Source organism: Trichechus manatus, unplaced genomic scaffold, assembly GCF_000243295.1.
Source record: "Trichechus manatus latirostris isolate Lorelei unplaced genomic scaffold, TriManLat1.0 scaffold00003, whole genome shotgun sequence".
Lineage (NCBI taxonomy): Eukaryota > Metazoa > Chordata > Mammalia > Sirenia > Trichechidae > Trichechus > Trichechus manatus.
Window position 1 is genome coordinate 26,325,311 of NW_004443939.1, and position 26,404 is coordinate 26,351,714.

At 37.6% G+C, this 26,404-nt stretch overlaps 1 protein-coding gene across 1 annotated transcript in view; it reads left to right on the forward strand.

Annotated features, from left to right (window-relative positions):
- Nucleotides 1-26,404, forward strand: part of AK5 (adenylate kinase 5) — a 332,857-nt gene that overhangs the window by 65,737 nt on the left and 240,716 nt on the right. The window contains exon 6 of the mRNA XM_004369075.2: nucleotides 17,198-17,389. Within this exon, the coding sequence (XP_004369132.1) occupies nucleotides 17,198-17,389 (192 nt within the window). The remainder of the gene's footprint in view (nucleotides 1-17,197; nucleotides 17,390-26,404) is intronic.

Sequence of the window (26,404 nt, forward strand, 5' to 3'; positions counted from 1 at the left end):
TTATAAAATCTAACTTTATATTAGAAATTTATATATAAAGTTCTACATATTATAAAATTATATGTTGTGCCAACTTCCCATGATAATTCTTTATTAAAATACTGGTTTAGGAGACTGCCATCCTTATTTTTAATGGCACTGGCATTGATTGAATATAGTCACTGGTACCTGTCTAAGTGTATAGGTGGGATAGAGGGTAATACGCTTATGTCTACATCAGAAAAGCAGGTAATGACTAATTTTCTAATGTGGTGAGTAGCCCTTGATCATTGCATTTAATCTCCGTGTAGTCCTTAGCTCATTTCCTTTTCCCTGTAAGTCATGGCCTAAAGAAAATATTCCCATTCATGCTTTAAATAATTCCCACCCTGCATACATAGATTCATAGAAGAGCAACTAAAGAATAAATTTTAGAGCCTACTTTATCCTGCATCGTCTCACCTGTGATTCCTGCTTCTGGGAATTGCTGAATCATTGCTCAATTAATTGATACTCAAAGCACAGCTTTTACCATGTGGAAGACCCGAAGTCTTTGAATTAAAAAAGATTGGTAGCCACTGACCTCATTTTGTAGACGAGAAAATCGAAGCTCAGAGAGATTAAGTGACTGGTTGAATTCACAAATCTAGTTAATTTAAGAGCCAGTATAAGCCAAAACTCCTGAGCCTTCATCAAGTGCTCTTTCCATCCAACTATACTGTCTCCCTGAGCAATAAAAAAAGACGGGTCTGTTCTCAAAAGACTGAGATTTATCGTTTAAAAGAACTTCTGTGGAGCTGGATCCAAAAGACAGTTCTAGGAACGTTTTGAACAGAGGACAGCATCATCAAAACAAATACTTAATTTCACAAAGGGCCTATTTTGAATGAGAAAGCACATTCAGTTGTATAAATTCTGTTATGTTAATTTCATTGTTATTTCTTCATTGTCATCTCCTCATAACTGCTTTCCAAGTACATATAAGAGTTTATAAACAGCATATTGTCTGTTTCTTCTGTACTAACTAATTTAGGAAGATATTTTTGAAATAAACATGAGGAAAATCTCCTTAAAAGTACAAAATTTTAAGCATTAGAGCAAATGACTAGAGCCAACCATTGACTCTTCTTGCTTAGAAATTTTTAGGAATTCTTTAGTATTGTTTTGTGCACACACTAAGCACTCAATATTTACTGAATGAGTGATTGAATGAATCAGTAGGTAAGGACATAAATACAGTGGATAATGGTTTAAACTCTCTGATAGGCCTTTCTATCTCCCTGGCTCTTTGCTTTTTATTAAATTTTAATAATAAGCCTTTTGGAAATTCACCCAAGTATGCTTTCATTGAACTACCAAATATTCTAATAGACATTGTCTTTAGGCAGTGTGTGTATATGTATGTTTATATGTGTGTACACATATATATGTGTGTGTATATGTGGATGGATGGAGAGATAGATGAATAGATAGGTAGGTAGGCAGATAGAAATAGATAGATGGATAAAGAGAGAAGTAGAATAGAAATATTTGGAAAGGATTTCCAGTTCAGTTTAGTTTGTTTCTGCCCAAATCACTCATATATTTCCAAAAATAAGGAAACAATAAAGCACTAAATTAATAACCTAAAAATATCCAGTTAGAGTGATATACTTCAGTGCTCTGGCTCCCTGTTAGAGCAGAAAGGCTGAGGTGAGAGCAGCTGCTGCTGTGTCCAACAGAGACTCAAAATTCTGGCTTCAACTAAATGGCACCAACACAATTTGAAAAAGATTCATTCTTAAATAGCTACTGACTTTTAGAGCCTTGGAAACTTATTCTGTTTTTAGTGGAAAAGCAAGCTAAAGATTAGCCTACTAAAATTGCTGAGTAAAACATTAAAAATGGACATAAACAATTTTGGGAAATAACTTTTTTGGTTTTAATAAAAATGCCACTACTTAGCATTGAAAATCATGGTAACGGAGAAACATGTTCACGTGTGTGTGTGTGCATGTGTGTGTGTTACTCATTATAGCTATAGAATAATGAGACAAACTAATTTTCATGTTAGATTGTAGAACCACCTCACTTATGTCTATAAACTAGGGGTGGCAAAAGAATTGCATCTTGTGTGCCACATTCAAATGATAATGGGTGCCTGGACAGTAGTGATGAAAAGGATCCGAAGTTGTATCCAGAGTGCTGCAATCATTAACAACAATGCTTCTCTACCCATCCCAGATATAAACCCTTCTGGATGGGGTCATATATGTGATGTATAGTCTGGAGAGTATACCACTTTGAATTCCCATTCCAGAGATCCTAGAACCCTGAATCTACCAGGTCATTTATTAAGTCTTTATAGAAAATAACAAAATGGGTCACATTTAAAGGAACATGGAATGGGGTGGGTGCATTGTTGAACAGAGAATATTCCTGATTATATGCAAGAGTCCTGATTACACACATTCTGCAGGACACTTCACTGAGGAGTATCATGGATTGAATTGTGTCCCCTCAAAATGTATGTCAATTGGCTAGGCAATGGTTCCCAGTATTGTGTGGTTGTCCTCCATTTTGTGATTTGATGTATTTATCCTATGTGTTATAAATCCTAACCTCTATGATGGTAATGAGGCAGAAATAGAGGCAGTTATGTTAATGAGGCAGGACTCAATCTACAGAATTAGGTTGTATCTTGAGTTGATCTCTTCTGAGATATAAAAGAGAGAAGCAAGCAGAGAGGAGAAGGACCTCATGCTACCAAGAAAGAAGTGCCAGAAGTGGAGCGTGTCCTTTGGACCCAGGGTCACTGCTCTGTGAAGCTCCTAGACCAGGAGAAGATTGATGACAAGGACCTTCCCCCACAACTGACAGAGAGAAAGCATTGCCCAGGAGTTGGCACCCTGAATTTGGACTTTTAGCTCCTAGATTTTGAGAGAATAAGCTTATCTTTGTTAAAGCCATCCACTTGTGGTATTTCTGTGATAGCAGCACTAGATAATTAAGACAGAATTTGGTATTGGAAGAGTGGGGTGCTGCTTCAAGAAATACCTAAAATGTGGGGGCAGTTTTGAAACTGTGAATGAGTAGGGGCTGGAAGAGTTTTAAAGTACCTCATAGGAAAAGCCTAGATTGTCTTGAAGAAACTGTTGGTGTAATTACGGACGTCAAAGGCAATTCTGGTGAGAGCTCAGAAGGAAGTGAGGAGAGCTTTAATACCAGAGATGGCACAGATGGAGAAAGCAGCACCAGAGAAATGGCAGCAGCAGAACCAGGAGACCAGCGTGAGATGGCGCTGGAGCTTACCCTCGGAGCAAGAGAGCTGAGTGCCTTCGGGCAGGAGGCTTGCTGGCAGAGTGGAGTGCCTCTGGGCAATTATCAGTGGAGCTAGACTTGCCGACCCATGGAGCAAGAGCTGAGTGTCTTTGTACTGAGGCTTACTGGCAGAGTGGGGTTCCTCCAGGCACTTATCAGTAGAACTAAAGAGCTTAATAACACTTGCCCAAGTAAGGCAGAGGCCAGGCCAGCCCAAGAGGCCTGAGAGGCTGAGAGGCCAAGGAACCAGGAAACAGAAGCTGAAGAGACAAGGAGCACAGGAAGCAGAGCTGCCTCAGTCTCAAAGGGTACGTCAACAACCTGTGGAGTCTCAGAAGGTGGAATCAGCCTGCTGGATCTCAAAGGGTGAGGCCACAGCCTGCTAGATTTCAAAGAGTCAAATCTTCACCAACTCAGTTCCGGAGTGTGGGGCTGTCTTTCACAAAAGCCAGTGGGAAGGGGCTAGATCTGCTGCCCAAAGTTGAGGGGGTGGGGCTGCCATGCCCATGGGGCAGAAGAACAGGGCCTGCTGGGGCCAAGGGAGTAGAGTTGCCACTCAGATGGACTAGGAGAATGAGGCCACCAAAATGTGAGGGAGCAGAGTTGCCATTCCAATAGGCCAGGAAAGTGGAGCTGAAGCCCAGGCCCCAGAGTCCTCACACAAAATCCAGAGAGTGTGGTCAACACCAAGGATCTGGAAGGCAGGGCCATTGCCTAAATGGTCTGAGAGAACAGAGGAATGTTGTCAAGGCTCGAGAGAATGTAATGTGTGCTGCTGACTTGCTTGGTGCCTGTTATGTCCTTTCCCTCCAATTTCACCCATTTGTAATGGAAATGTCTAGCTTATGCCTGTTCCACCATTGTACTTTGGAAGCAGATAACTTGTAGTCTAGATTTCACAGAAGAAGAGGAATTTTGCAGAAGATAGAACGTGGACTTGGAATTGATTTAGGACTTTTGAAATGGTTTGATGAGGTGAAAATGTTTTACATGTGGCAAGGACATGAATTTGGGGGGGCCAAAGGGTGGAATGTTTTAGATTGAATTGTGTCCCCCAACAATGCATGTCAACTTGGCTAGGTCATGATTCCCAGTATTGTGTGCTTGTCTTCCATCTTGTGATCTGATATGATTATCCTATGTGTTGTAAATCCTAACCTCTATGATGGACATGAGGCATCATTAGAGGCAGTTATTTAATGAGGTAGGACTCAGTCTATAGGATTAGGTTGTATCTTGAGTCAATCTCTTTTGAGATACAAAAGAGAGAAGCGAGCAGAGAGAGAGAGAGAGAGGGACTTCATACCACCAAGAAAGAAGCTCTGGGAGTGGAGCACATCCTTTGGACTCAGGGTCCCTGTACCAAGAGAAGCTCCTAGACCAGGAGATGATTGATGACAAGGACCTTCCTCCAGAGCCGACAGAGAGAGAAAGCCATCCACTTGTGGTATTTCTGTTGTAGCAGCACTAGATGACTAAGACAGAAAGTGATCACGAATGATTGGATTATATTAGCAGGGTTTCTCAAATTCTCATTTTTGCCTGTCAGGGCATAGACTTGGATGTAACTCCATCTGTTCTTTCCCTATACACTGTCCACAGGAAAAAGTTGCTGGGGAAAGAAGACATCCGATATGGGAAATCCCAGACTCTCTTCTGTTCCTCTGTTGCAACCTGTGCTGGCTTCCATTTTGCAGTCTATGTACTGGGTTGAGAAAATATTTTATGTGTCTGCTTCCACATTGGACTGGGAGATATTTGAAGACAGGGACCAGGTCTTGTCCATTTTGCATTTATTTCCTCTAATATGGTAGTTGGCTCACAGTAGATGCTCAATAAATGTTTATTGAACTGAAATTAGTACCTATAAGTGCATTTGCAAGTAGTGCTAGTACCCCACTTTTCATAAAAATTTGAAAAGAAAAAAAAATGAATGAAAAAAAAGTGACCTTGCTTAACCAGTTGTAGAAACATATTAGTCATAAATGCTTGTGGATTGAATGAGTTTTGAATGAATGAATCTTCCATCCTTAATGGTTCTCACACTTAAGGTGTACAAGAAAATCTTGAGAACAAGGTGTTCTAAAGAGATGTTCTCGAACATCTGGCTGAGATTTGATTGGGTTTCACTTAATGCCTCAAATATTGTCTGAGGATATACATTTAAAGTATTTTCTTCATTATCTGAATGAGAAGAATTATTCTGAGATAAGCTAAGCAATGAGATATAGTAATGTCTAATAAATAGAGTGGAATACCATCACTCCTTCAGTCATTAATAACTTAATAGTGTTTTCTGAATTTCCTTGGAGGCAGTCTTTGTGTTTGAGTGAGTGCTAAGTGATAAACGTGGATAATTGTGAAATATAACTGTATTAGGCATGCATCGTCTTTTGAATGTTAGCTTCTTTTGTCCACACAAATTAAGATAATATACCTAAGAAGAATATACCAGTTCTTCTTTGGAATGATATCAAAGTAAAAAAGAATTTCCCTCTAAACTCCAAATGGAAATCTTTATAATAATGGCATTTTGTGGTGAGTTTTCAGCCTATTTTCCATTGAGTAAGCCTGTGCATGGAGTCTTAATGGAGTTATCAGATAATTTTTTCACCTATTTTGTAGTCCCACAATATCAGTTAGCATTTCATATATTCTTGAGTTTCATTTTCATTTCATGCTTTTAAAAGATTTGAAATTATGCTTCTTTCTTTAAGGATTTCTAAACTCATTTCTTAATACTTGGTTTGAATGGATGCACTATATCTTCAAGCATAAAAACCAGTTGTCTAAAATAGGTAGGCTAGGCAGAAACTGTACTGTTATTCCTCAGTTAAATGAATATACTTTTTCTTATTTTATGAAACTAAAAATATATTTTGTTGCATCATAAATATCAAATCACAGAAATCTAATTTTCATAAACTGACTTTACTGATATATTTTTGAAATCATTAATGATATACTCAGTTCAGCGGCTTTGATCAATTTGGCTTGTGACAAATCGTGAAAGGGACAGAGCAATCTAGATAACTACTTAAATAAATTAGTAGGAAAAATATGCATTTTGGACTGTAAGAGATTACCACAGGGCCATGGAAATGGCTAGAATATAGCTTTAAAACAAGAAGTGTCACAGTGTAAAATTAAGATTTCCTCCCTAAGTGAAATAATATAGTTTCTTTCATTTTTGAACTTAATCTCATTGATCCACTTTTGATTTTTATTATTATTTATAAAAATTTATGGATATTTTACAACCTCACTGGAATCCTGTTTTGACAGTTCATTTCTATAAATAGGGTTTTTTATACTATAAATCTAGGTTTTCAAACTTTAATGTCCATTAGAATCACCTAATGGCTTGTTAAAATACTGTTTCCTGGGCCCCATTTCCAGAGATTCTGATTCAGTAGGACAGAGTGGGGCTCATGAATTTACATTTCTAACAAGTCCCCAGGGGATGCCCAAGCACAGGCAACTGGAACGAGGACTACATTTTCAGTAACATGGCTGTATAGAGTATCCTTCACAGTGATATCAGAGTTTGCCTCAGTGCAACAGATTTCATTTAAGTCCTGTAATTTTGTGTAATTGTAACAATAATGGGAAGGGAGATGGTATTTGTCCTACAGAAAGAAGACTTAGGGAGAATATTTTAACTGACTTCTGGTATTTTAAGAAATACTATATGGAGGTGACCCTTATCTTTACTCTCATTTTTTTTTTAATCATTGTGCTTATCATATTATAATTATCTCTTCATCTTAACTACTAAACTATAAGCTTTTAAGGTCGGGGAAAAGTCTTTGTCTAGAAAATGTCTCTTTCTGTTCTTGGGCCTTAGTACCCAATACTGATCATTGGAAACATGAGAGATTAAAATTATATTGGGGAACAACCAAATCCTGTCCTCAGTCTGTCAACCCTCCAGCATGATCCCTATGTCAGCTACATGCAAGGACAGCAACGGACAGCAAGAAAACATTCATTTACTGTGAAACTCTGTCTCCAATCCCAGTGGGGACCGAAGAGTACTAACTGAACCACATGGAGAACTTCTTTTATTTAGGCTAGAGGCAGCCTAGAGCCTAAGACCAAACAAGGTAGACAGCCTCCTCCAACCCTAATCCCACCCCCGCTTCTCAGGTTTTCCCACTTTTCATTGTCATTGAAAGGTTGTTCCAGAGAACATCAATGGAGGAGAAGCTAGGAACTCGAGCCAGAAAATCATATATTGTGTCAATGCTTAGAACCACCTGACACAGGCCTTTTAAGAACTGAATCCAGGTGATCTCACTAGCTACATAGAAGGCAAGTTCTGAAAGAAAAAGATGACCAACAGAGAGGAAAAAGGTGAATCTTACTTCTCCAGCCTCTTGGAAAGAAAAGACAGGAACCCAGGTGAGACAGACCACACCTTTACCTAATACTATAGCTCAGTGAAATATCTGCTCTGACCAACTGTACCCACGTTTTTTCTCCACAAAAGTGAAGAGGGATAGAGAAGAATAGGAGAGGAGACGTGAACTTGCCTTCCTTAAAGATGAACATTCTCCTGCTTTTTTTTTTTTTCCTATAAACCTGGGGCACTTAATTAGTCAGGTCATAGAGCGGATAACCTAGCTAATGTGATTTAAGAGCCTGTGCACGATAATTGGGAAAAGAGAGTGGACAAAAAAAGACATGACAGAACTTGATATTTACCAGGGTGCCAGTTAATCTATTCCAATGTCTAGAATCTTCCACCTATAAACTTCAAACTTAATTCAGAGAAATACCCCATCAAGACTTTATTGCTTCTATTATCCTGGAAAACACCTACCTGTTTAGATTCTCTCCTCCCTAGATACGCATCAATGACTAAGGCCAAAGATGAAGAAATTGAGATTTTTACCAACTTTTACAGTCTGAAATTGATCGAACGTACAGTCAGGATGCATTGGTAATTACTGATGATTGGAATGGAAAGTTGGAAACAAAGAAGGATTAGTAGTTAGAAAATATGGCCTTGGTGATAGAAATGATGTCAGAGATCTTATGACAGAATTTTGCAAGACCAACGACTTGTTCATTGTAAATACCTTTTCTCAATAACATAAACAGGGACTATACACATGGACCTCCCCAGATGGAACATACAGGAATCAAATTGACTACATTTGTGGAAAGAGATGATAGAAAAGCTCAATATCATAAGTCAGAACAAGGCCAGGGGCTGAGTGCAGAACAGACCATCAGTTGCATATATGCAAGTTCAAGTTGAAGCTGAAGAAAATTAGAACAAATCCACGAGAGCCAAAGTACGTCCTTGTCAAAACTATAATACATTTGACACATAGAACACTAATACTCTATGAGTTGTGGAATGACATCAAGGATATCATATATGAAGAAAGCAAGAGGTCATTAAAAAGACAGGAAAGAAAGAAAAGACCAAGATGAATTTCAGAAGAGACTCTGAAAGTTGTTCTTGAACATAGAGTAGCTAAAGCAAATGGAAGAAATGATGAAGTAAAAGAGCTGCACAGAAGATTTCAAAGGATGGCTTGAGAAGACAAAGTAAAGTATAATGACATGTGCAAAGACCTGGAGTTAGAAAACCAAAGGGGAAGAACAAGCTCGGCATTTCTCAAGCTGAACTGAAGAAAGAATGCAAGCCTCTAGTTGCAATATTGAAGGATTCTATGGGGAAAATATCAAATGATGCAGGAAGCATCAAAAGAAGATGGAAGGAATACACAGAGTCACTATACCAAAACGAACTGGTCGATGTGCGACCATTTAAGGAGGTAGCATATGATCAGGAACTGATGGTACTGAAGAAAGAGGTCTAAGCTGCGCTGAAGGCACTGGCGAGAAACAAGGCTCCAGGAATTGATGGAATACCAATTGAGATGTTTCAGCAAACAGATACGGTGCTGGAAGTGCTTACTCACCTATGCCAAGAAATTTGGAAGACAGCTACCTGACCAACTGACTGGAAGAGATCTATATTTATGGCTATTCTCAAGAAAAGTGATCCAACTGAGTGCAGAAATTATCGAACAGTATCATCAATATCGAAGGCAAGTAAAATTTTGCTGAAGATCATTCAAAAGTGGCTGCAGTAGTACATTGACAAGGAACTGCCAGGAATTCAAGCTGGATTCACAAGAGGACATGGAACCGTGGATATCATTGCTGATGTCAGGTGAATCCTGGCTTAAAGCAGAGAATACCAGAAAGATGTTTACCTGTGTTTTATTGACTATGCAAAGGCATTCGACTGTGTGGATCATAACAACTTATGGATAACATTGCAAAGAATGGGAATCCCAGAACACTTAATTGTGCTCATGAGGAACCTGTGCATAGATCAACAGGCAATCACTGGAACAGAACAAGGGGATACTGCGTGGTTTAAAGTCAGGAAACGTGTTTCTCAGGGTTGTATCCTTTCACCATACCTGTTCAATCTGTATGCTGAGCAAATAATCTGAGAAGCTGGACTATATGAAGCAGAATGGGGCATCAGGATTGGAGGAAGACTCATTAACAACCTGTGCTATGCTGATGACACAACCTTGTTTGCTGAAAGTGAAGAGGACTTGAAGTACTTACTGATGAAGATGTAAGACCACACAGCCTTCAGTATGGATTACACCTCAACATAAAGGCAAAAAAAAAAAATCCTCACAACTGAACCAATAAGCAACATCATGATAAACGGAGAAAAGATTGAAGTTGTCATGGATTTCATTTTACTTGGATCAATAATCCACACCTATGGAAACAGCAGTCAGGAAATCAAGTGACGCATTGCATTGGGCAAATCTACTGCGAAGCTCTTTGAAGTGTTCAAAACCAAAGATGTCACCTTGAAGACTGAGATGCGCCTGACCCAAGCCATTGTGTTTTCAATCGCCTCACATGCACTGGAAAGCTATACAATGAATAAGGAAGACCCAAGAATTGACACCTTTGAATTATGATGTTGGCAAAGAATATTAAATATACCATGGACTACCAAAAGAAGGAAAAAATCTAAGCATGCTCCTTAGAAGCAAGGATGGCGAGACTACCTCTCACGTTCTTTGGACATGTTATCAAGAGGGATTAGTCCCTGGAGAAGGACATCATGCTTGATAAAGTAGAGGGTGAGCGAAAAAGAGGAAGACCCTCAACGAGATGGATTGACATAGTGACTGCAACACTGGGCTCAAGCATGACAACTGTGAGGATGGCAGAGGACCTGGCAGTGTTTCGTTCTGTTGTATATAGGTTTGCTCTGAGTCAGAACCAACTCAATGGCACCCAACAACAACAACAGTTAATCTTTTCCTATGTCTAGAATCTTCCACTTATAAACTTCGAACTTAATGCAGAGAAATTCCCATCAAGACTTTATTGCTTGTACTATCCTGGAAAAAAAAAAATCACCTACCTGTTTAGATGATCTCCTCTCTAGGCGGATGACAAGGACCCCTGGTGGCGCAGTGGTTAAAACTCTTGGCTGTTTAACCGAAAGATTGGCAATTCAAACCTACTAGCCACTCTGAAAGAGATAGATGTGGCAGTCTGCTTCCGTAAAGATGTACAGCCTTGGAAACCCTATGGAGCAGTTCTACTCTGTCCTATAAGGTTGCTATGAGTCAGAATTGACTCAACGGCAGTGGGTTTGGTTTGATTTGAGAAGAATGACCTCTTAAAATTTTCATCTTATGAGCTGCATGCTTCACGAAAAATGTGTATTGCATTCCTCTTAGGCCCATGCACCTGCCCTTCTCTGCATATTTCCTGAAAAGACCAATCTTCCCTTTCTCTCCCTAGTTAATCCTTCTTCATCTCTCAGATCCCAGCTCAACTGCGAGTTCCTTACAGGAGCCTCCCATGACCTCCCTGACAAGGTGGGATCTATTATGTGTTCTCACAGTACCAGCTACTCCACTTCTCCCTGAGGCACTTACTACAGTTACAGTTTTACATTTATTTGTTAGATTCTTTGATTAATGTTTGTCTCCTTCAGTTGGCTGTAAGCTCCTTAGGGCAAGAACATGCCTGATTTTCGCTCATTTGTCCTTAGTACCTAGAGCAGAATCTAGCACATAGTAGGTACACACATTATGAGTGTAGTATGTAGTGAACTGTCACAAGCTCAACAATTGCTGTATCCTTGTTAACATTTGATGTTGTTGATCTTTTTAATTTTAGCCATTCTAGTGGGTATGTAGTTTCAATTTGCGATCCTGAGATTATTAATGATGTTGACACCTTTTCAATTTATTAGCCATTTGGGTATCCTCTTTTGTAAAAATGCCTCTTCAAGTCTCTTGCCCATTTTCCTACTGGTTTTCTCCTTTTCCTATTGCTCTGTAAGATCTCTTTTTATATGTTCGAAACAAGCCCTTCGTTGGTTATGTGTGTTACAAGTATTTTCTCCCATATTGTAGCTGGCATTTTTATTCTCTTAATGGTGTCTTTTAATAAATAAAAGTGTGTTTTTTATTTATTTTTTTATTTTCAAGAACTCCAATTTATCAAACTTTTATTTAATGACTAGGGGTTTTTAGGTCCTGTTTAAGACATCCTTGCCTACCTAAGGTCTAGAAACCATTTTCTTATATGCTATCTACTAGAAGCTTTATCATTTTATCTTTCACATTTAGACCTGAAAATCTATCTGGAATGAGTTTTTGCTTATCATATAATTCAGGAAATTAACAGTCATTTTTTTCCATATGGATATTCAAATGACCCAGCACTATTTATTGAAAAGATTGTCCTTTCCCCTACTGTATTGCAGAATCCCCTTTGTCATAATTCAAATGCCCATATATGCATGAGTCTGTTTCTGGGTTCTCTTCTGTTCGCATGGTCTACTGGTATTTCTTACACCAATATCACACTGTCTTAATTACCATAGTTTATGATGTGTCACACTATCCACCAACAAGTTCTAGCTCTTTATTCTTTTTCTTCAAGATTGTCTTGAAAATTGCCTTGGCTATTCTTGGCCCTATGCATTTCCAGATAAATTTCAGAGTCAACTTTTCAATGTTCACACAAGAAAAACCTGCTGGAATTTAGGAATTTATTGAATCTATTGATCAATTTGGCTTTGTATGCAGATATCATGCTAAATTTGCATATTTATTCTAATGTTTTATAAATTCTTTTGGATTTTCTACATAAACACTCTTCTTGTCTGCAAATAATAGCAATTGCATTTTTTATAACAATACCCTGATGACAAATTCTGTCAGTTTTTGTTTGTTTGAAAATACCATTTTTAGTCTTTTTTTTTTTTTTTTTGGAAGACTTTTTGCTGGAGATAGAAATCTAGACAGACAGTTACTTTGTCTCAGCACTTTAAAGATATCATTTCATTGTTTTCTGACTTTCATTGTTTCTGAATTCAGTTATTAGTCTTATGGCTCCTTTGAATGTAATTTGTCTTCCCTGCCCTCCCCGCCCCAGCTGCTTTAAATATTTTCTGTCTGTGTTTGCAACAGTTTTACTTATGGTATTCTTAGATCTGAGTTTTCTCTTTATTCTCTCTCTGGTTCTTGAATCTGAGACTTGATCCCTTTTTTCAGTTTGGAAAATTCTTAGCTATTATACTTTCAAATATTGTCTCTGCTTTATTTTCTCTCTTCTTCTAGAACATCCAATCATGTCCCATATGTCTCCTTTGCTCTTTTCCGTACTTTGCCACATTTTTCTACACCCTGCTTCATTCCACATATTTTCTTCTGAACTATTTTTTAGTTCACTAATTCTCTCAAGCTATGTCTCATGTATTTTTAAACCATTCAATTACTTTAGTCTGCTGAGGATTTGAGATGATTCTAAATAGAATTTAATCCTACGAGGGCTGTTTCACACATACTCATATGGTATAGTCCGTTAGTGTTCCAGCCAAACCCTAGAGTGGAGAGCAGGGCATGGCAGTTTCTAGAGCTCCTCCTCGTTGATGAGACCTATTTTTCAATTTTTGGTCCCCCAGCCCCATAACCTATTGAAAGCTCTGTTCAGCAATTATATTCATATTAAACGATACTGAAATAACCAAGTATCCTTTTTTAAATAAATTTTATAGCTTTTCCTTTTATAATGATCTAGTCTGGCCTCTAAGATAATGGCATAGGTTCAATAAATGTTCAAGAGTTGAAAGAAATAATTTATTTTAGATTTTCCCTTTAGGTAGAACATGGAGCCAAATTTATCCCAGTATTAGAAAGAATTTCCCAATTATTAGAGTCATGCAGAAATGAAAGGGACTGCCTCATAAACAGAAAGTACCCGTCACAAGAAAATGTTCAAGCAGAAGTTTAAAAACTGTTTGTCAGGGAGGCTGTGGAGATGATTATAGGTTTGGCATTAATTTGGGCTAGATAACCTCCGAGCTTTTTCCATCTCTTAGTTTCTGTGATTCCAGTTTTTGTTCCAACTGTGATCTTTCTCTTTTCTTTTGGTGCTTTGCTTCATTATTTCTGACAGTGAAGCTTATCTGAATTATGGGGTCTAGGTCTTCTAACACATCTCCATAAAGAATAGGGCAGTACGGATTAAAATGAGCTCACTTTGTAGTCTGACATATATTTGCTTATGCAAAAAGCAGTCATGGGTTTTTAAGGGACTTTAAAAATTGATACAGTAAAATAGACTTATCTATGTAATTACAGAAAAAAAGATTGATTTCAGTGATTCAATGGGAGAAACAAAATTAACAACTGGGACGTTTACTATTATGTAGACTGAAGTGATATTTCAATTTTTGTTCTCATTTATTCACTTATTAATTCAGTCAGCAAATATTTTCTGAGAACATAGGCATAGAAAAGGTGTGTCAAGGATCTGATGACAGCCACTTTATTTGGTGATACTTCTTAACATTTCACAATTGGATTTCATGAAAACTGTTTAGGTGCTTCACGTGCTTTGAAACAGAATGGTGCCTGCTTCTGTTTTAATTGTTGGCAACAAACAAATAAATAAACAATTTAAGTATTTGCCATTTAAAATGAGGCACTGTTGGAGACCATGAAGCTATGATGACTGGGCATATATGGGTGTTAACAGAAATCAGATGGGTGTCCCAAAGGTATACTTTGCCACCTTCTTCTACACCCTGTTTCATTCTGGATATTTTCAGTTCAGAGGTGACTCCACATGACTTCGGCCACTTTGTTGAGCAATCATTTGGTTATCACTAGCTGTCATGGTGGTCTCACCTGTTTTACTTTTTCTCACTCCAAGTCATACATTATTTAGTTTATTCCAAAGAAAGATGGCAAATTAATCATAATTATAAAATTAAATGACTTTTCAGATTGACCTCAAGATAATCTATATCAGATCTGAAGTTGTATTCATGGGTCAAAATCTTACATAAATTTCAAGCTGTCTCTTGTGTTTCAAAAGTCAATAGTAAAAGACTTTCGAAATATAGTGATGATTATATATATATAAAGCTAGCCATAACCTTACTGTATTATATACAGAGAAACACATTCCAGTCTTAAAACAGAACACAGAATTTATTACAGTACATCATTCAATTGTTTAAGAGTAAAATGCAAGAAGTTTTTCCCTGCATTCTATACTGAACTGGTAGTTTAGGTTTTTTTCTATATTTTAATATACATTATCACCAAACCAAGCACAATGTAATGTGATTTAATTTATTTGTCAAAAATTGTCCTCTTCCTAGAACAGGATACAAGGAAAAGATCAGTCCAAAGGACTAATGGTCCACAGCTACCAAGGCCTCCACCAGACTGAGTCCAGTACAGCTAGATGGTGCCCAGCTACCACCACTGACTGCTCTGACCAGGATCACAACAGAGGGTTCTGGACAGAGCTGGAGAGGGATGTAGAGCATAACTTTAACTCACAAAAAAAAGACCGGATTTACTGGCCTAAAGGAGACTGGAGAAACCCCGAGAGTATGGCCCCCAGACACCCTTTTACCTCAGTGGTGAAGTTGTCTCCGAGGTTCACCGTTCAGCCTGGGAATGGACAGCCTCGTAAAACCAAATGAAGCTAACGAGGTACAGGAGTCCAGTGACAAGGGCCAGAAGGCAGAAGGGGACAGGGAAGCTGGTGATAGGGAACCCAAGGTTGAGTAAGGATATTGTTGATGTGTTGTGAGATTGTTAACCATTGTCATAGGGCAACATTTGTAGTAACTGTTAAATGAGAAACTATTTTGTTCTGTAAGCCTTCATCTTAAGTGAGAATAACAGCACAATTGGAAGAGCGTAGTCAATGTCACTGAACTGTGTATGTAGAAATTTTTTAAACGGTATATCTTTGGCTATGTGTATTTTCACCAAAAAGAAAAAAAAAAGGTTGAGAAGTTAGAGGGTTAATATGTTGTGGGGTTGTTAACCAATGTCATAAAACAACATGTGTACTACTGTTTCATGAGAAACTATTTGTTCTGTAAGCCTTCACCTGAAGTACAATAAAATATTTAAAAAAAAAATTGTCCTTTTCCTTATATAATTTATTTAAAGTAAATTTGAAAGTGTGTCATTTTTATGTTGGGTAAAGCTAAGATTACAAAAGCTATATTAAATATTAATTTTATAATATCTGACAAAATAAAAATTTTAACTTCAGATCATCTCTTTAATCTTGTACCACACAAAAATTACTAAGTCATTTTTTACAAATGTAAGCGTTCTGAAAAGCAAAGTTTTAAAAAAAAATTGAGACATACAAAAATACTAAGATGAATTTTTCCCCGTATTTTACAGATGAGAAAACTGAGGCTCAGAGATTTGAACACGTGCCCAAGAACAAACAACTAATTGATAGTTGATTGTAGATTCAAACTCAGAACCATGTGATTCTAAAATTCATGCTCTTAATCACTTATCCTGCTGTGTGCCTGTGCTTAACACGGTAGCACTGGGAATCAGGGAGGGGGGACAGGGAGCCTAGATGGCATTTCAAAGACAAAATCCATAGGCGGCGCAAATAGTTCCATAGGTTGAAGTTTCGGTAAACAAGGGCTAGAAATAATACAAAGGCTTCTAGCTAAGAGATTTAGGAAAATTATGTTGCACCATAAAAATAAATAAAGCAAACAAACAAATAAGCCAAGATAAGAATTTCATTTAGGTGGAAAGGTGCTGCGATTGATTTTTGTCTTGCTGAGTCACAGGTAACATAAACACTAGTTCTAATTTAGTTAAGTAAAAACTGTTTATTTCATTGGTTCTTTTCATGCCATTCCTTGGTATTTTCAGAGATGCATGAAGGCCTTTGAACCATTTGGTGCTTTGGGATAGTGGAAGGAACACAGGCCAGAGACCAGACAGACCTAGATTCAAACATCAACCTTTTGGCCTTATAGACCATATGGCCTCGAAGCAATATGTAATTTCTCAGAGCCTCAGTTTGCCCGTTTATAAAATGAAGATATTATTTACCTTGCAGACTGTGGTAAAATTTAGCAATATCATATACAAATAACTTAGTATTGGGCCTGGTATACAGTAGAGACTTACAGAATTATAGCAAATGGTAATAATAGCAATAGTACTTCTTTACTGTAGAGAACATCTGTGGCACAATAGTTATCTTCCCACTAAAGTCAAGTCACATATACCCTTTGGCAAAGTTTGGCCTACATTGTTCTTAATTCAACCTGGAAATCTATTTGAGCATAGACAAAGAATGTTTTCCGGAAATATGTAGGGCCACTGCATAAAGCCATGCGGGTTGGCAGATGCCATTCAATGACTGTAAAGAAAATGGCGCCTCTGGGTCTTGTGCAGAACAGCAGCACTGGAAATGTGCTGACAGAGACATATAGGGCCAAATAGATGGCAGCCTCAGTAGAACCAAAGAGATGCTTGCCACTGTCCACACTTGCATTGGCTGTACATTGACTGCCTGCCTACTTGTTTGATGCTCTTCACAGATCTGTACCCCTGACCTGGTGGTATTCCTAGCTTGTGCCAGTCAGAGACTCAAAGAAAGATTGCTGAAGCGTGCAGAGCAACAGGGGAGGCCTGACGACAATGTGAAAGCTACCCAGAGGAGACTGATAAACTTCAAACAGAACGCTGCTCCGTTGGTTAAATACTTCCAGGAAAAGGGGCTCATCAAGACAGTAAGTTAACTACTTTTACATATCCAGAGCGAAAACAAACTTTCAGATTTCTAAGAAGCCCGTGCTGTCGTTTAGAAACCTTCTTTACTTTAGAGAAGTGACTATTTTGGTGTACAATGAAAAAGTTAATGATTTTAACCAGATTTGCCTTTATTAAGCCATAATGACAAAAACTTTCATTTTAGTTTGATTTAGAGAAATATGATAAATTTTAACCTTGGCTAGAATTCCTTAGCCCCATTTTTTTAAAAAGTATTTTAAAATAATTATTTGGGTAACTTTAAGCAGTATTTGCCCAATTTCTCAACTCTTCTAGCTGCCTTTGAAAACCCGATAAAATTGATGGACTTAAAACACACAGTTTGACATGGTGTTATATTGGACTTAAGTATATGTTAGCCTTTGTTTACCATAATGTACCACATAAAGAAATGAGATTCTGATTGCACAAAAAAAACTTGCCTCAAGGTTCGACTTGTCGTAAGAAAGTGATAGGGTTTCAAAATGGAAGGTGTTCATCTGTCTGCTCCATTTGATACAATGCAAATATTAATGTTTCATAAATGTTCATTTGTTCATTTTGTGGTTAATGATATTGAATGTGCCAAAGAATGATAAGGCTGAATTATTAGGTAATACGGTTATTAGAATATAAGAAGTTAAAGGTAAAGATTCAGCTAAATTTATGATCCCCAAATATCAGAGATTTAACTATTAAAACATGAAAAAACAAAAACTGTTGCTGTTGAGTCGGTTCCAACTCATGGCAACCCCATGTGTGTCAGGGTAGAACTGTGCTCCATAGGGTTTCAAGCTGGTTTTTTTGGAAGTAGATCACCAGGCCTTTCTTCCAAAGTGCTTTTGGGTGGACTTGAACCTCTAACTTTTCAGTTAGCAATGGAGCATGTTAACTGTTTGCACAACTCAGAAACAAAGAAGATGTAGACCATCTGGAGAAACCACATCTGGACACTAAGACCAGAGTGGTTCTATGACAGCTGGATGGTGGCAGACCTTGGCAACTCCCCCCCACCCCGCCCTTGGACCCTTTACCACAGACCAGGGATTCTTGTCTAGTAGGGTCACAAGCCCCCTGGAGAATCCGATGAAGGTGACGAATGCCCACCCCAATAAAATGCACGTAAGACATTTCCACTAATTTTAGGTAAATTAGCTGAAGCCCAACCACAGAGCTCCTGTGACCCAACAACTCCTGTGTTAAAAATCTCTTCATTAGACTAAAATACCCTTAAAGCAGAAAGAGACAGCCAAGACATTTGAATAATAATCTCTTTGTAGTCTTTTTAGCACTATAAGGAAATATTTATTATGAATCACTGTTTGAGTCAAAGTTGTCATGTTGGAAAGTTGTAAATCTTGTCTAAAAATTGTTCACCATGCTGGAGTTCATTTTTTAATCCTAAAACAGTCATTGAGCAATAGGAAAGATTCATAAAAATTCATGGTGATGTTTCTGCAGCTATTTTTTTGGGGGTTGTTACTCGTTTTTCTTACAAATCACCAGTGCTGACTTTTGTATTGTGTCAGGAAAGAAGAAATTTCCAGACCAAACCCCAACTGCAAGGCACAGAGCCAGAGTTTTAATTGATGTTTGCAAGCCTAAAGGTATTACCGGATTGTCTCTGTGATTACTCCCTGCTTGTCACATTCGTCATCACAAGCAGAGCAGATTTCCCCAATGAATGCAGAGTGGGGTTTGTTAATTTACTAATATTTTGCATGGAGGTGAAATGCCATTGCGTCTAATTGAGAGAGTCAATACCAAGGTGGATGACAGACTGCAGCCTCACTGCTAAAACCAAATGAGCTTTAAGATAAACGCCTCTAACTACTGGGAGAAGACTTGCCTTGAAAAGTCACCTTTTGGAAAGTGAAGAACACAAACACAAGCTGAGCTCCAGGGAATATAATATGAAAAAAATAGGTACAAGAACTACATCCTGAAAACTGAACAACACCTTGCTCAAAAACTGCTGGGTTATAGAAGAAATTAAGGATGGAATAAAGAAATTCATAGAATCAAACGAGAATGAAAACACATCCTACCAGAACCTTTAAGACACAGCAAAAACAGTGCTCAGAGGTCCGTTTATAGCAATAAATGCACACATCCAAAAAGAAGGAAGGGCCATCATCAAAACATTAACCCTACAACTGGAACAAGTAGAAAGAGAACAGCAAAAGAAGCCCTCGGGTGCCAGAAGAAAGGAAATAATAAAAATTAGAGCAGAATTAAATGAAATAGAGAATAGAAAAACAATTGAAAGAGTTAACAAGACCAAATGCTGGTTCTTTGAAAAGATCAACAAAATTGATAAACCATTGGCCAAACTGACAAAAGAAAAACAGGAAAGGAAGCAGATAACCTGTATAAGAAATGAGTTGGGTGATATCACAACAGACCCAACTAAAATGAAAAGAATCATAACAGAATACTATGAAAAACTGTACTCTAACACATTTGAAAACCTAGAGGAAATGGACAAATTTCTAGAAAGTCACTACCTACCTAAACTAACACAAACAGAGGTAGAACAACTAAATTAATCCATAACAAAAGAAGAGATTGAAAAGGTAATTTAAAAACTCCCAACAAAAAAATGCCCTGGCCCAGATGGCTTCACTGGAGAATTCTACCAAACTTTCAAAGAGTTAACACCACTACTACTAAAGGTATTTCAGAGCATAGAAAAGGATGGAATACTCCCAAACGCATTCTATGAAGCCAGCATAACCTTACCAAAACCAGGTAAAGACACCACAAAAAAAGAAAATTACAGACCAATATCCCTCATGAACATTGATGCAAAAATCTTCAGCAAAATTCTAGCCAATAGAATTCAACAACATACCAAAAAAATAATTCACTGTGATCAAGTGGGATTTATACCAGTTATGCAGGGATGGTTCAACATTAGAAAAACAATCAATGTAATCCATCACATAAATAAAAGAACTACATCCTGAAACACGTGCTGGCTTTCAAAACCTGGATCAGAGCTCACTTTTGCAATTAAAATGTATTTGGTTACACTTCTGGTTATAAAGATGAATGAAATAATAAAATGGCTATCCTTATTAATCACAAGCATATTAGGGTTTGAATAAAAATCTGGGGGTTAATAGCTCAAACTCAAATATTTTTACTCTGTAGTTTATTTTTTTGCTTCTACCCACCCCTCCTAATTCATTCATTTATTCATTCAATTAATATTTATTGAGAACCAGTGGGTGGCAGATATTCTTGTAGGTGCTAGGGGTGCAAAGCTAAATCAATAATAAACAAAATAAAGTTTTATTTACTGATATATTTTAAGCACCTAGAACAGTGCCTGCCTGGTACACAGCAAGCTCTCAGTAAATGAACAGAGTTTACAGGCTTTGGGAAAAGAGATCTTTAACAATGAGTTATTAAATGTGATGATTGTTGCAAAGGAGAATGTACAGAGTGGCCTCATATGTCACTGCATTAGGCATTGGGGTTCCCGGTAATGAATAGAACAGACCCCCTCCCTGCCCAGAAGCAGGACTAATCACTTATTTCAGTACCAGATTCTGCAAGACCACAAAGATCACATCTCTCTTCAGGCCAGTTCACCTCAGACTCACTTCAACTCAGCACTCCTCTTCCCTAGGGTTTTTGAGTCTGAGGTATCTCGATTGGAGTCTCAAATCCACAACCATTTAATAATTCGTGATGCCCCACAAGGTAGTAATCTCTAGGCTAGTCTCTTCTTTATCTGTAAATTGGAGAATGATGTTACCTACCACATAATGTTGTGTGGGTGAAACGAGAGAATGTGTGTAACATGGTAGATGATAATGGAGAGACTGCATTTGAGATGCACTATGAAGGCTGCACCATCCACTGCGAGCTGTGTGAGCTCCTGCAGGTTACTTGTCTTCTGTGACCCACATGCCTTAGTTGTAAAAGGGGTATAATCATTGATCCCACCCCAGTGTGGCTGTGAGGATTAAATGTATCTGAAGTACATAGAAAGGTGTCTGGAATGTTGTAAGGGCAATTTAAGTGATTGATACTATTTTATTATTTTTTGTATTTCTTCCTCTCTCTTCCTTCCCCCTCTAGGCCTTGTTTTTGGAGCCTACAGTTAGCACTAACAATTCTATACTCTTTGAGTGAACTCTGTTGCATTTTCCTCTTATATAGGTTATTGAAGAAATCCAAACTGAAGAATTTAGATTTTAAAAACATCATGCCAAATTCTTTTATTTTCTTTACAACTATATGTTGATCAGTTATAAAATTGTCTTAGTGTTTTCTTTAACATCTGTGTTGTTCGTGTAATAAGCTATTTAATAGCTATATCTGAATAACATAGCTCAATTATAATAGAAGTTAATCCAGTCTTTTTTTTTCTTTTCTATTTCATCATTGACTGTATGTCAGTTGGCAGATTTGACTAAGGAACAAACCCAGTTTGAAGAGAAACCCTAATCAAAATAACCAGGAAAGCCCTACTATTACCTGGATACTGTGTCTTACTGACACAGTTCCCATCATCACATGGACATCTTCATTTTTGTTATTTTAATATACTTGTATTAGTTTTCTAGGACCACTATAAAAATGTACCACTAACTGGGTAGCATAAAACCACAGAAATTTACTGCCTCACAGTTCTGGAGGATAGAAGTCCGAAATCAAGGTGTCAGCAGGGCCATGCTGTCTCTGAAGACTCTAGAGAAAGATCCTTGCCTCTTCCTATTTTTTGGTGGTTCCTGGCAATCCTTGGTGTTCCTTGATGTGTAGATGGATTGCTCCAATCTTTGCCTCCATCTTCACAGGACCATCTTCCCTCTGGGTGTCCCCGTGTCGCTTCTCCTCTTCTTGTAAGGACAATAGTCATATTGGATCAGGGCCCACCCTAGTTCAGTATGACTTCATATTTACTTAACTAATTGCATCATCAAAGACTCTATTTCCAAATAAGTTGGCATTTATAGGTACCAGATGTTAGGATTTCAACATATCCTATTTGAGGGACACATTTCAGCTCATAACATCTATATACAGCCATGTAAGCAAGTGTAAATTAAAATAATATGAAATCACAAGGCTGGTATACTATGGACTTCCTTGTAGAACCTTCTCATACAAGCTTATATATTTTTTAACCTACCATAATGTTGAATGTAGTTGCTCACCATGCCTTTGACAGCTTTAAGTTCCTAATTAAAAATTAGGGTGTTGTGTGAGTTCCCATAGTTCAACAGAAGTGTTTCATTGAAGCTTGTTTGGGTATTATGGGACTAGGAAGGCTAGTTATTTAGAGTAGGATGTGTCTCATGACATTTTGGAGCACTTGAACTTGATGATACTGTATAATTCTTAAGCAATAATTTCCCTTTTGTATGTTTTTTAAAATCTTCAATAGGATGTCTGTTTAGTGATGTTTTTCATTTTTATTTTAAAGCCTTTAAAAAAAAAAAACTAGACTCTGTTTTTTCAATCATCCTTACCTGATCGGAACCCTTTTTAAGAAATAACGTTAGTAGAGACAGGGTGAATCTTTGTGAATCTGATTCTTTTAAAAATACAAAGTTTCATTTACTTTTTTAAAAGATTATCTTTTAAACTGCTTGAAAAATAATAGGATGAGATGTATTATTTTCATTATCATTTTACAAAATGCATTCAAAACCTTGTGCCATTGGATATTCCATTAAGTGAGAGAAACATGGAACTCACCTAGGTAATAGCTGCGTACTCATGTGCATTGAACAAATGTCACTTGATGTGGGTGATAATCAGTGAAGACCCATATTTAGATTAGACTGTGAAGTAAGCAAATTATCATTTTTTTCCTGGACTTTCTGTTGGAAAAAATCAAGAGAAGCATAACCTAAAATGAGAAGTAAGTTGCACTATAGGATGTATGAAAACCAAAAACCAAACTTACAGACACCGAGTTGATTCTGACTCATAGCGACACTATAGGACAGAGTAGAACTGCCCCCATAAGGTTTCCAAGGCTGTAAATCTTTACAGAAGCAGACTATCGCATCTTTCTCCCTTGGAGCGCCTGGTGGGTTTTAATCGCCGACTTTTTGGTTAACAGCAGAGCACTTAACCACCGTGCCACCAGGGCTCCTTAGGGTGTCTGAAGTGGCATACTAATTAGTACCTAGGTTTACCCTACGGATCTCTCCAGCCAGGAGGGGCATTAAAATCAGCATTATTTCCTGCTCACTAACACCAGTTTTCCTGGGAAAGTGGGCCAGGGAGTAATTATAAACCATGTTGATAGGTAGCAGGGCTGCTGGGAAGTGCAGTTAAGGCAAGATTAGCAGTTTGAATCCACCTAAAGGTGCCTTGAAAGAAAGCCTCACGATGTACTTCTGAAAAATCAACCACTGAAACTCCTGTGGAGCACAGTTCTTTTTGACACACAGGAGGTCACCATGAGTCAGAGTCATTTTTGTTTTTGTTTTGGTGTGTAGCAAGGCTACATAGACCCGTGATTCCCTAATTTCAGTACTTAATAGATCAGTTTAAAAAAAATTAACAGGGCTACAATGAAGTTGCCTTCTTTTTTCGCCTCCTTTAAACTAAGCAAGGATATTAGGGAATAAGAACTATCTATGATTCCCATTGTTTGAAAGGAACATTTTTAGCACAAAAAAAGTGGGGATGACATAAGCTCCAAATAAAGTCTCTAATGAATCTGTTTGGCCTTAAGAAAAGCTCCCAACATTTTCCTTATTTTTCTCTTTTTGCTGTGATTCTGGAACACTTCGTCACAAACTGGCATCACTCTAGGGACCAGGTCTGGGAAAGCACTGGCACCGAGAACATGTCCTTGTCACTGTTGTTAATTCATCAGACATTGCTCCTGAGTCCCACTTAACCCCTATTTGTACCACATTTGCATGATTTGTCCTGTATTGCTTCCTTCAAATTTGAGAATTCCCCCATCATATATTTCAAATTTACCACTGGAACTATTTAATTCCCATTCTGCCAGACTCTCCTACCCAAAGGAAAATTAAAAAGAATAGTAAAAGTTAATTCAGACAGAACTACTGAATAATTATTTGTTAATCGACTTCAAGTTTTAGAAGAATCAACACTACTATTTAAAATACAATTACACTTATTGTTAACTTCTGATGCACAGCCATTGCTTAATTATCACCATCCCCGTTAGCGTCACTGCTCACGGTAATTAATGGAAATGAAAAAGAAGCTTAGGGAGAAAAGACATCTAAGCAGCAGATTCAACAACTTGCTTAAACATAAGGAAGGCAAAGAAAATAGTTGATAACAGTTTGCCATTTTCCTAAAATTTCTAGAAGGAAAATTCTATTATTGCCTCTAAACACGTTGAGGTTGATGGATTTTTAATATATAGTGTAGTGAAACTGTATTGCCTTTATGTGCCAACAATTATTATACCCTGTTTAAGCATTTATTATCATATAACCAAAAGCCCCTGTAATCTCCTATTTGATGGATTTAGTAACTAAAAGAGAAAATAGTTGAGGAGTTATCTTAAAATGTTAGTAAATTAAAAAGTCCATGCAGGTATTCTGGAAGATATTTGCTTGAATGATGATGGGTTTATGTGCCTTGATATATGGCCCTCTGAATTGTTTTCCAGTTAATCTATTTTTAGATTAAGTAGATAGTACCTTCTGGCATGAAATCTGATAGTGATAGAACCTCAATGTTGAGAGCCCAAAGTTATATGAGAAATACCAGTTTTTTACTTGTATAAAGAGCAGCTTGTAAAAAACCATAGTCTCTGGGCAGTGAGCGTTTATCAGATCTACTATGTGCATGGAGTCCCTGGGCCGGGCAAACAGTTAACATGCTTGGCTGCTAAACAAAGAGTTGGAGGTTTGAGTCCACCCAGAAGAAGTCTGGAATGTTCATTTCACCTCAGAAGAATGGCCTGGCAGTCTACTTCCTAAAAATCAGTCACTGAAAACCCTATGGAGCACAGTTATACTCTGACACACATGGAGTCACCATGAGTCCGAATCGACTCGACAGTAACTGGTTTTTACTGGTTTTTTACTGGTTTTTACACACTGGAAAGACAGTGCTGCCCTCTGAAAAGGACTATTGCTTACTTCAGGAGAGTAGCATCTCTGTGGATTACTTAGTGGTACCATTTCATTTGCCTATTAACATTGGTCTTTGTAATCCTGCAAAAATTGCAGGACTAATCCAGAACTAAAGTGAAAAGAGAGACTGATTACTTTCATATATCATTATTGTAGGCTGTAAAAATAAAATACTATGATACAGTTTCATTCCTTTCTCTTTTGCATAGAAAGGAAAATACAGGCACGAAAAGATAAAGCCATCTGCTCACAAAGTGGCAACTCACATATAGCAAAGAACATCCACAGTCCTGGGGGCAAATTACACTGGTTATTAAACAGTATCAAAACAGGGAGAACAAGCAGATACCATATTTATAGCTACTTCTGGCCTTCTTTCTCTGTAAGAAGCAATGGCCCTGACTCACAACTTTTCCCTATCCCGAAGCTCGCTCAGTATCAATCGTGTTCACAGTCTGTAGGCAGAGAGCAAAGCAAATGACTCAGGGAACAAACACATATTTTAAAGTTGGAAATTCATGCCGATTATGGCAATGCTATTGTCGCAGCCTGATGATAATACTCTCACACCAACAAATGCAATATTTGCATTGCAATGTTTCATAGAGGTGCTTACAGTAAAAATAAGGAGGAACTTAAAGAACACTTAGGGAAAATGTAAAATCTTTTTCCAGTTGATTTTTTATATTAGACACTCATAAAATAGAAGGACTGTAACCCAAAGTGCCCTGTGACCAACTTTTTAATCATCTTAATTATAAAGTAGGGCCTTCATATGATAACCATGAAACGATGATGTGAACAAAATCAAGATAATATTCAAGTGAACATACTGGGAAGATACATATTAAGAAAATTTTCATTCCAAGTACTGTTATTGACAAGTCTATCCAAGAATAC